This window comes from Sphaerodactylus townsendi, linkage group LG01 (assembly GCF_021028975.2).
Source record: "Sphaerodactylus townsendi isolate TG3544 linkage group LG01, MPM_Stown_v2.3, whole genome shotgun sequence".
NCBI lineage: Eukaryota > Metazoa > Chordata > Lepidosauria > Squamata > Sphaerodactylidae > Sphaerodactylus > Sphaerodactylus townsendi.
This window is the reverse complement of record NC_059425.1, coordinates 67405252-67416887: the sequence shown is the minus strand read 5'-3', so window position 1 is coordinate 67416887 and position 11636 is coordinate 67405252. Positions and strand designations below refer to the sequence as shown.

Below are 11636 nucleotides of genomic sequence, written 5' to 3'. Positions count from 1 at the left end.
GCCGACAATCGGAATCAAAGAGGTGCAGAGAAGTTCAAGGATTCCATTCGGCACTCCTTTCCGGCACTGAGTCGCATCCTCCATGTGCGGGGCAAGAGTGGGAATGCAATTTTACCACCAGGAAAAGCGGACAAAGTTCGGGTATCTCCATGAGAAAGAAGGTCGAATTTCTCTCTGCCAAGCAGATTGCCAAGATCCGGAAGCCCCTCTGTAATTGTGCGACTTGCTTTCTAATTTTTAAATAAAAAACACCAAAGCACCTCGGCAGTAGTAAACATTACATTGGATAAGTCTTCCTGTGCACTTTTTCTGCGTAAGACGCGTGGTTATCTTAAAAGACTGTAAGGCAGGGGAGACTGCCTGTTTCTTTAGGATTTTCTACATTAATTCTGTGTATTTTCACTATATTTGTCCAACACATGGCAGAATCTGTTAACCGCAATTGGAAGTATGAAGTTATACGATCTCCTTTGATAACCATTACCCTTTGACAGAAGAAACGTCACGGATGACGCATTTAATCTGCGACGTTCCAGTCCCACATGGCCGCTTGTCTGTCCGACGAATAGTTAGGCGGTATATCTTGAGTCTAGCGAGTGCGGTTCCCATAATCTCTTATCCCATGATCTGTGACAGGTTCCAGCCTTCTTTTCACTTGTTTCGTGTTCGGGATTCTCTTGCACTACTCTTCTCTCGTGCAGACTAGTTAGAGTTTATAACGCAGCTATGTCTGGTGATGACAAGGCAATAAGAGATATTTGATTCTTTGTTCGGGAACGTAAAGTCCGAATCCATTGGACCGCAATACTTGGAGCATAAAAACTAAGGCAGTGGTACCAGAACAGAAAGACCCCAAAATAAAAATATATAGTCTGAGGCATAGCACCATAAGCCCCAAGGTTGCCAACTCTGGGTAGCAGATTTGGGGGTGAAACCCAGGGAGAGTGGGGTTTGGGGAAGAGAAGGGTCTCAAGGAGGTACAGTGCCACAGAGTCCAGCCTCCAAAGCAGTGATTTTCTCCAGGGGAACTGATCTCTGATTCCCACCCCCACCCTGCCGAGATTGGCAACCCTAGACCACTGTGATAAGGCCTCATCTACAAGGTGCTGAGGTTGGGATTGATGAAGTTAGGCTTGGCAACCTCCATTTGGTGTCTGGAAATGTCCCAGAATTACAGCTGCTTTTCAGAGTATTGAGATCAGCTCCTCCGCGGTGGAAAAAAAGACTGCTTTGGAGGATTGTTTCTATGGCATTATACCTACTTAGAGCCTTCCCTACACCAAATGCCATCCTCCACCCTCAAATCTACAGAAATGTCACAATCCAGAATTGGCAGCCCAGCTGAGGTGATAGACTAGACTATAGCTCTGTATTAATAGTTATGTGTAACTTGAAAATTGGCAGTACACATGAAGGGCTAGTTTAGAACCTATCTCCGATATGCTAATTTTTGTAGAAAGTTTTTATATGGAGAGTGTTAACAATTAACCTTCCCCCACCTATAGTCAGAAATTGTACTACACATTCTGTTACTTGCATTTGGAAAAGGGGAAAACGGTGTAGTATGGTGGAGCGGTTGAAATGTCAGACTAGGATCTGGGGAATGCAGGTTCAGACCCCTGTGCCACAGAAACTTGCTGAGTGCTTTTGGACCAGTCACACACTGTCAGTCTAACCTACCTCACAGTGAGGATGAAAGGGTGAGAATGATATAGGATGGTTTGGTTTTGCATTAGGACGAAAAGCAAGATATAAATAAAGTAAATAAAACAAATCAACCCTAAGACATGGAGTCATTGCTAATGCAATTAAGCCACGACCCACAAAGACTTCCACTTTTCAGATGTAAAACGATTATTGACATTCAAGAGAAATTGTACCCTGGTCCTACTTATGTCTACTAGGATGCAAGTCCCACAGCGCTCAATAGTGCTCACAGGGGCGGGGCTATAAGGTTATAATCCTGCGTATATGTACCAGTGAGCACTACTGAACGCAATGGGATTTGCATCCAAGTAGGCATAAGTACAGCTTCACTCTTAAGAAGCACATTGAAGTCATTGGGTTTAGAGTGGCACAACTCCGTCTAAAACAGCACTGGTAGTCTACAAAACTCTTGCGGCGCGTTTTGCCCGGACGTCTTTCTCCTACGCGCGCCTCCCAACTTCGATCTCTGTCCAAGAAGTCGTAGGACCCTCAGCGAAGCAGCCGAGGAGCGAGGGGGACCGTAAGCCCGACGCAAACGCGGTCCGTCCCTTTGCTCGTCCGAGCCGCGGGGAGAGGCTGGGGCATGTGCGCATGCGCCAAGGGCAGAACACGTGGCTGCCGTGCGGCCGCTCGCCTGCTGGGAGCAGAGAGGGCCGGGCCTGTCGCGAGCGCCATGGCGGCTGCAGGAGTGGGAGCCACGGCATGCGGCGGGGAGGAAGAGGCCGAGGCCTTGGGGAGCACCACCTTCGTAACAGGGACCCCCTGCGCCTTCTCTCCCCGTGACCGGCGCTTGCTGGCCCTCTCCGGGCCGGATGGGCGGCTCCGCGTGTGGGAGACGCCGAGCAGCCGCCTGCAGCACGAGTACGTGCCTTCTGCCCACCTCAGCGCCGCCTGCACCTGCCTGGCCTGGGCCCCGCCGGGAGCGGGAGGAGGAGGCCGGCTGGTCCCGAGCAAGGTAATGGGGGCGGGAGAATTGCAGCCTCGTCGGTGGACTGGTGTAGGTACGCAGGGCCTAGGCCTGCTCCCCGTGCCATGTGTTAGCTCCTCGCGGGAGAGGAAGGCTGGCACGCCTGGGACGGAGAAGACTCGCCTTGTGCCTGAGGTGACAACATCTCCGTCATCTTCCTTACTGGCACGTGTGGCTGGTCTCTGGAGCTGGAGAAGGAGGGGAGGGGAGCAAGGAAGAATGGGGGAGGGTTGCGCCTGCTTCCCTAGCCCCTTTCATCCTCAGTCTGGCTGATTGACATCCACCCTTCAATCAGAGTCCAATTAGTACGTTTCTTTTTTTCCTCTTGCCAGGCTCTCATGGGCCGTAGGAGCACGTGTGTACTAACCCATACATATAGAATGGTGGAGGGTGGGGATGGACCTGGTTCCATCTGGGTTTAAACTGCGTCACTGGGGCTTAACCCCATAATTGAGTTGTAGTGCAAGAACTCGGCAATAGAATGAGATATGCCTGGGCAAGAATAGCTGCAAGCAATTCTGGCCCGAGCTAGTGAACCCAAGAAACAGAGTCTACACCAGATGGAGTTCTTTGGAGAGGAGGAGTCTTCTTTCCTAGCTGAGGGGTCAACGAAGGTGTGGAGCAGGTTAGGACCTTGTAGTGAAAGTGTCATTGAATGCATCCCTTACTACTGCCTTCTTGCCAGTAGAACATCCACTCAACCCCTCTTCTAAAGTGGCACGTGATAGCGTTTTAAAGTTGTGCATGGGATAGAAAGAGTGGACAGAAATAACTTTTTCTTCTTCTCTCGAAATACTAGAGTTAGAGAGCATCCAATGAAATTGATGTGCAGTAGATTCAGGATTGTTGTGCCCTGGCTAGTCACCATGTGAGACAGGATGCTGAACTCAATGGACCACTAATCCAGTAGGGCTGTCCTTAAATTCTTATTCCTGACTGTTGCTGTATTTGTAAAGATCCGCAACCATATTAAAATGGGCTTGGAATGGTGTAAAATGGGCTTGGAATGGCATCCATTTTACAAAGACCCTATGGGCCTTCAAGTATCCCTACAAAATATAGGCCTTCATCCAAATGGCATTCCTGAGTAATTTCTGTTATTCTTTCTCTGTGCCAAGTGGTTGGAAAAATTATTGGAATTCTCCACCATTCTCTGAGGAGCGTGATAAACCTTTAACTAGTGAATCAGTAATCTGTGTGTGTGTTGGATGGAGCACATGCTGATATTGTCTTTTCTTACAACTTATTTCTTCACTACCATGAGCTAATGTGGGAAGCTGGGATTAGCATCTTTTAATATAAAATGTATTTTATCTGACTTTTCTTTCAAAGTTAGCTCACAGAGTGGTACAGGAAACTACAAATGGCAATAAAACTTGGCAAAAATGTTCCTTGGGAACATGCTTACCAATTGAGATGGATCCAGGTATAATGGAGGCGTTTGGCTATATCCTGTCACTGTCCCCTAAGTTATCTAGAATTATGAGACAAAGGCTTTTGGGCTGAAAAAATCATGTTCCAAAGTCTTGGCATCTGTAGTTTTATTTATGGATATAAAAGAGGAAAAGGTTAGTTTAATGGGAGGATATTTGTGTGTAGTGAAGTTTGGTGAGCATTGCTTGTCTTCTCAGGTAGCTGTCCTATAATACTTCCATAAGAGTAAATTTCCTTGCAATTTTAGTAAAAATACACAGGATTTATCTGTTAATGTTTAAAAAACATTAATGGTAAATTGTTAGACGGATTGACCAGTTGTGTAAATAAGGATGGCCTTCTTACTCAATCAACAAGCCATGGGAATTGAGGTCTTGTGGGTTCTGCATACTAATTTAGAATCTATTTAACAGAGGCAGGTATTTGTCTTATAATTGTATCAGTGCAATCCTATGCAGAATTTTTCCAGTTTTAACCCATTTGGACTTCAAGTAACTCTTTATAGCACCGCATTTCTTTAACAAAGTTATTGAAATAAGATTTCTAAGTCACATGTCGTATTTTGCAAGGGAGAGAAAACTAGTGCACAGCTTTTCCTACAATCACATTCGAGTCAGAAACGATTTTATTAATTGTGTTGCTATTGTTGACATTGGTTTTAGTAATGTTTCTACACATTATTTGTAGAATTAAGATATCTGTCAGTCTATTAAAAAGTATGCTCTTCAACCAGTTCATATTGAGTATATATGAACACAAGGATATGCATTTGAATGCATCCAGGTACAGAAGATTAGATGTATCAACATAAAAACAAGAATTTTTATGATAAAGCACTTTTGTTGTATATACTTTTTTCCAATGAGAAGAAATCCATTTTTGGGAGGTACTACTTTGTATCAATGCTGCAAATTTGTAAATCAATATCAGATAACATTCAACTTCCCTTTAAGTACTTGTGGTTGATGAGAAGCCTGTTATTGAAATTTGTGTGTTGACATTGAAAACTATGAGGTATTTTCGAGAAACATTTTTTGGAAAGCAGAGCAGTGTCTAAGTTTAAAGGTTCATGTAAAAATAATAGATAGTTTTGTTGTCCTTGTGGACTTGTATGTATGTCCTACTCATAATTATAAGTTTGCTTAAAAGTAATCATATTTCGAATTGAAAGTCCAAGTTCATAACTTAAATTGTTGACAGCTTCTCAGAACCCAAACTTGTGAACTAGAAACATTCAATAGACAATTGCTTATTTGAAATGCTGATCTTTATTTAGATTTCTGTGGTTGTTGGAGTTTCATCTTACTGATGCAAACATCAATTTTTGGTGCATGTGTGTCTATTAGAATTCTAAAAAAATCTTACTGAATTAAGGTATTCTGAAAGTAGTCTTCATGTATGGATCCTACAAACACTAAGCATGATCACCCTTATGAATATGGATGCTTCCTCAAGTCCTTGAGATTGTTTATATCTTCTGACTGTTGAATTTCTTTGCAGGAAGGCCCTCAGAGGAAGAAGAGGAAATCTGAAGTTGTAGAAGCAGGTGAACAGTTAGATCTTTTGGCTATTGGTACAGCTGTTGGAAGCATTTTATTATACAGCACAATAAAAGGAGAATTACAGAGTAAACTAGTGAGTATTATATCAATGCTGTTTCATATAATTATTGTTTCTTAATGTTCATCACAGCCTGGCTTGATTATGCTTGGCATGAAATCATTTAGGCACCGTTATAGCTTAAAGTGTCTTTCATAATAGTTAACAGAATGTTTTTGTAACCATGTGAGACTTTGTTTCTAATGAGATTTGTATATAGCAAAGGAAAGTATTCAGATTTCAGCAGCTTTAAAAATTCTTCTGTATCATAGTATCTTGCTCATTGTTAAAGACTAAGGAGAGAGAGTGGCATTTTAAAACAAAATATAATCTACAATAAATAACAGTCCAAAATAAAAGGAAGGGAATAACACTTAGGAATGGTTAGGGACACAATGTAAAGGATACACTTTTGTGGGATTTTATAGAAGGCTTTCTGCCTTCCAACTCTTCTGGGACTTTAAAAGTGTTAACTAGTACAATTCAGTTAAGAGGGTGTTTTGCATGTTACTCAGCTGTGTTATTGATGCCTGAAGAAACAGGTAAGCAGAGACAGAAGTATTTCATATCAAGCTGGCTGGGGACCTGCATGGTAGGGGATGTTTCATTCTCTGCTCCCCTGATGGTCCCCAACCAAGTGGGAAGGGGGTTGAGTTAGGAGCAGAAAATGTGCTGAGTATGCTTTCTGCTGTTAGCCAGTTTGGGTGAAATTAGTGCTGAAATCTCATGGCATAACATCCTAAGATCTTGTTCAGCACTTTTTATGGTTGGAGTCTAAAAAAAAAACTTTTTACAGCATGGGGTTTTTTCAACAAGCCTGGTAATTTTCACCAGCCATAAATAAACATATCTCTTTTCTGTACCTGACTTCACAGTGCAGATTTTTTATAGTGAGGCCAAGTTCAGAATTAGATAAGACACCTATTTTTCAATGGTGTCCTTTCACTTGTGGATTCCTTTTCCCTTTGATGCCTAGCTGGCAACTGTACTACTTTATTTTAGACACCAGGCCAAAATATTTCTGTCACCCAGGCTTACAATGAAAAGGCTGATTTTTTTTCAAAACATTTAATAGTCTGGGTCTAGCCTGAGAAATGTTTAAGACCTGTTTTAAGTTGCTGCACATTGTATGTTCTTTTATCTTCTTTTGTGTTTTCAAATGTTGGTTTTTAATAATTGTGATGTTTTGATTATGACCTCATAAGCTGCCTTGGTCAGGTTCCCTGGAGAGTTAGCGTAGACGTTTTCCAAATATATAATTATGAAGCATCCAGAGATCTGTATTGCTTTTTTAAAATGTATATCGTGGTTGATGCAAAGGCAGGACAAACTGATAATTTTGTCCTGCCTTTGCATAAACCACAATATACACAATAAACCTGCGCAATATCTGAATAAGAAGGAAATGACAGAAGAGTTTCATAGCACAGAGGTAGGCAAATACTATAGAGGCATGCATCTGTCTGTGTCAGCCCTACAGTTTCCACTGTGCTATGTTTACCAAAGGACATGGAATTCTGAACCATAAATTAAAAGGGATCACAAATCAATAAAACTTAATCGTCATCCTCTAGTCTTCAGTGCAGTCCCTGCATGGGACCGTGTAGGCCACAGAGAACTGACTAGAAGGCTTCAAGAAGCTTCAGAGCTCTTGGAGAGCTTTCTCCCCTCCCCTTTGGAGCTGAGAGCAAACTGGTTTCCCACTGAAATGATCCTGTGAAAGGGACAGGGAGAGTGCTGCTCCCTCAGTTCCACTTCTCCGTGGAGAGAGAACAGGTTTTAGCTGAGTGCTTTGCCTTTCACTTCAGAATTCTTCCCTTTGTCAAAATGGTATTGTTCAAAAAATGTTCCAAGTGTGAAACAAAGATAGCTCAGAATGATAAGCACCACAAATTTTTCTTGGTGAGACTCATGTCTCCAATATCCAACCATCTGTTGCCTTTTGATGCCTAAGGTCAGACATGAACAGGCTTCAAGGCTTAAGGCTACACTGTGGGAAAAGACTCTCACTTTGGCAGATGTTCCCACCTGTAAATATTCAAAGTGGGCTCAACTGCCTTCAGTCCCAGTGGTTCCTTCTTGATTGACTTCTGACTTGGCTTTGGTGGCCAAATGGGTTGCTTCAGAGCTCCCAGTCAAGAAGCTCAAAAAGAAGGTTAAAAACACCTCTCAGTTCAAGTAATTTATTACTTGACTCCGAGGCTTGTCACCAACAAATCCCCAATTTGATGCTCCTGTTAGTCTGAGATCTCCTATCAGCATCAGTCACCAATGTCTTCCCAGTGCCGACCTCCATCTCGTCCTTGATGCGTCCCTCAGACTCCCCATCTAGTCTTTAAAAAGGGTGGTGGAAAGGGACCTATCCTGATCTCATAGGTCTGAAGTATTTGAACGTATCAACATTTAAGACAATTTCCTTTTCAGACATCCTCCCTTTAGTGTTTGGGGATGTGGAGAAATGGCTCCTTCCCCCCCCCCCTCCGTTTCCTTTTTCTTTCATCCTCTCCTTCTCCAACCAGGTACCAGAGATTTGGAGGACTTAGAAATCCCAGAGAAACATCAGGAAATGCTACCTGACCCTACAAGGAAATGATATCTCGGCCCAGCCCTGACCACCTGGTCAAAGGGAGGGGTGGGGTCTGGGATCTACAAATAAATTGAGGGGAAGAGAGGGGCTGAGGGCTCTTGGCTCAGGTACTCTCTCTGGAGGGAGCAGAGCTCTTACCCTATGAACTGGGAAAGGAGGACTGCCATTTTCTGGACCATGTGCTCAAGCCAGGTAATGTGAGACTCTTTGCCAATGGCAACATTTTTTAAGCTTTAAGGACCTACCCTGCTTTCTACCATCTTTAGCCAGGGTATGTATTGAGTTCGATAGAGGGAAAAGAAGGATTTCGCGTTTTATCTCCTTTTATTTTGTAACCTTTAGCTAGAAATCTGGTGTGTGCTTTAAAAACATATGGTAATCATTTTTCTTTTTTAATATTAAATACTTTTTTTAAAACCTATAGCTGTGGAGAGAAAGAGTTCTCTGTACCAATGCCTATGCCCTACTGTCTTGGACAGCTATTTAAAACAGGGAGGTAGAGGAAGGCTGAGCAGCTTTTCCTCCAGGATCTCCAGTCTACCCTGTGGAACCCAGGAGAGGGGAACCAAGGGGAAACTGAGGCAGGGGCCTCGTGCAGTTGGAAAGGAAGCTGGGAAATCCTGATCTTCCCCAGCAGGCAGTCCTCAAGTGATCAGGTGGTGGCAGCATACCCAAAGAGAAAGTTAGCCGTCCCCAGGAAAAGTCGGTAACTCCTGGGGGTGTGCAGAGTGCGAAATAGGGCCTGCCAGCCAAAAGCAAGCCCGTTTCACCACAGGGGACATCAGACTTGTTGTCCTAGACTTAAAAATGTTTATTTTAATGTATCCATTCATCAATCCTATAGAAAATTTGAGTACATAGGTAACCTCTACTATAATGTATTACCTTTTAGATTAGCTACAACCCCATTTATTCTTACTTATTGGACAGCAACTGTAGTCACTTTTTTAATGCCTTATAGTCGTGCTGGACATCCCTACCTAGATGACTTATTTGTTGGTCCTTCATATCAATCATTGGACTGTTATTTGGCTTTTATCTAACCCGAGTTTGGTAATCAATACGGAAAAATCCAGTTTAGAACCTACATAGAACATAGTTTATCAGGGTGGTTTAGGATTCTATTGCATAAAAAACTTATTTACCATTTCACTGTTCAAGGCCATTCAGTCCTTGGTCACTGTTTTGTCTACTAACAGATTTCAAAAGGCCACCCACATTAAAAAAAAAAAACTCCTCTGGCCAGGCCACCTCTATTATGTTTTCCCTCCTTTCACTCTTTTTCACAAGACCACAGAAAAGATGGTCTCGGATCAGTCAACAAGGATTTTCATAGACCCTTATTGGCCAAAGAAGTTCTGGTTTCCCACGCTGTTCAGGATGTGTCTAAGGAATTTATCTTGTAATAGAGGATGACCTTCTCATGATAGGGACCATTCTCTACCATGACATCCCTTTGTACACGTGATGTTGTGCCTAATCCAGCCCTAGCCTCAGGTTTAGATAATGTTGTACTGCTTGTGAAGATCTTATAATTCGGGTGATTTTTATTTTATTTTATTTATTGCATTTGTATACCATCTCCCCCGAAGGGCTCAGGGCGGTGGACACAAAGTGTACAGAAAGAGCACAGGATAAAATCAACAAACAACCAGAAAGAAATTAAATATGGCTCTGTACAATTTAAAACTAAACCCCATTAAAACACAGCGTTCTAATTACAAAGCACAATATTGTTTTGTCACTGGGCATAATCCCAGGCTCTGTACCCTGATACCTATTTTTTGTGTGGGTTTTTTTTGTATTTATTGTACTTAAAAGATATTGGTTTGGCCATTGCTATCAATTTTCCCCTTGCTGCAATTTCAGTTCTATATTCTCAGTATGCATCTTTTCCTCCTTTCCCTGCTATGATCTGTTGATTGCTTAATTGGTGCTCTTCCTGGGTGGCAAAGGGAGAACTGAGGGAGAAATGCTGTTCCTGTCCCTTTCATGTTTCGATTTGGGCAGGGAACCATCCCACTTTCAGCTTCAAATGGGGGGGGGGGGGTGCTCCAGGAGCTCTGAAGCTTCTTGAAGGCTTTTAGTCAGTTCTTTGTGGCTGGCCTATGTGTGCGCAATCCCTTGCCTGTCTTCACAGGAGACATTTGATGAACAGCAGTTACAGGTAAGTGCACCTTTGTTCTCTGCAATTAATCAGACATAAGTCCAGTGGCGTAGCGCCAAGGGGGTGGGGTGAGGGGTGATGCGCCGGGGCGTGGCAGGGGTGCAGGACACAGGCATGCCCTGGGCACAGTTCCCCCTCGCTCCGCCCCTGCATAAGTTTGTATTATGCCTTCCATAAAACATACCTGTGAAAACTTGAAAAGACAACCAACAAGAGATGCAAGGATTACGGCAAATCTCTGGTACTAAGACTAATAAATATTTACAATAAATTAATGGGAAGAGATTTAGAATTAGGCAACTGATGGATAGTAGGAGGATAAAATAAATGAATGTCTCAAAAAACCCAAAGCAGTGGTTACCTTTCTATTGCATGAGATTTATTTATTTTTATATCCCGTCCTATCCCCATAGGTCTCAGATCTGGATAACATAGTGCATAGAGAAAGATAAAATAAGAAGTTCAGTACAAAGTCAAAAGACTACATATGTCTACTATAAATGGCTGTTGAGGTTTGATCTACACGTAATGAAGGGAAGTTTGGATACTTGCCTAGAAAGGAGGGGAGGTGGTGTATCAGGGATATGAAGGTGATGAGTGCTCCTTTTACTGCTGATGCTCCTTTTACTGCTGAGGATAGTAATGCTAGTGCTAGTATAAAGCATCTTGAACTGGCTGCAGAAAAGTAGCATAAATAGCTCATTGCTCCAATCCACCAGGAAGGAGCTAGTATTTTTCTGCTAATAGCATTTTTTCTTTTAATCTAGAGTGGCCATGACAATAAAATAAACTGTGTACGGTGGCATCAAGACAACGGTTGCTTATATAGCTGTTCAGATGACAAAAATATTGTGGAATGGAACACACAGACATGCAAAGTGAAATGGTGAGTTTGGGGTTGTACTGAAAGCTATTGGGATTTCTTGTGCTCCTTCCTTTTCTTTCCATTCTCTTATCACTTTATCTCAGGTGGATTTCCATATCATACCTGCATTCAGTCACAATACTTCAGCAGTGCAACATTTACCACTAGAGTCATGCAACATATTTCTAAGCCATCAGAAAGTATCCTAAAGGAGATGCACAGCTAGCATTCTGTTGAAGAAATAGTTTCCTCTGTTTTGCAGTACATAAGAAGCAGCAAGAATTCTCTTCAAACACAGAAAGCTTAGATT

General features: G+C 42.6%; 1 protein-coding gene across 1 annotated transcript in view; it reads left to right on the top strand.

The window, feature by feature from the left end:
• The first annotated feature begins 2308 nt into the window (after positions 1-2308).
• Positions 2309-11636, top strand: part of WDR43 (WD repeat domain 43) — a 34745-nt gene continuing 25417 nt past the window's right edge. The window contains exons 1-3 of the mRNA XM_048512276.1: positions 2309-2662; positions 5609-5743; positions 11229-11347. Coding sequence (XP_048368233.1) covers positions 2381-2662; positions 5609-5743; positions 11229-11347 — 536 coding nt within the window. The 5' untranslated portion in view covers positions 2309-2380. The remainder of the gene's footprint in view (positions 2663-5608; positions 5744-11228; positions 11348-11636) is intronic.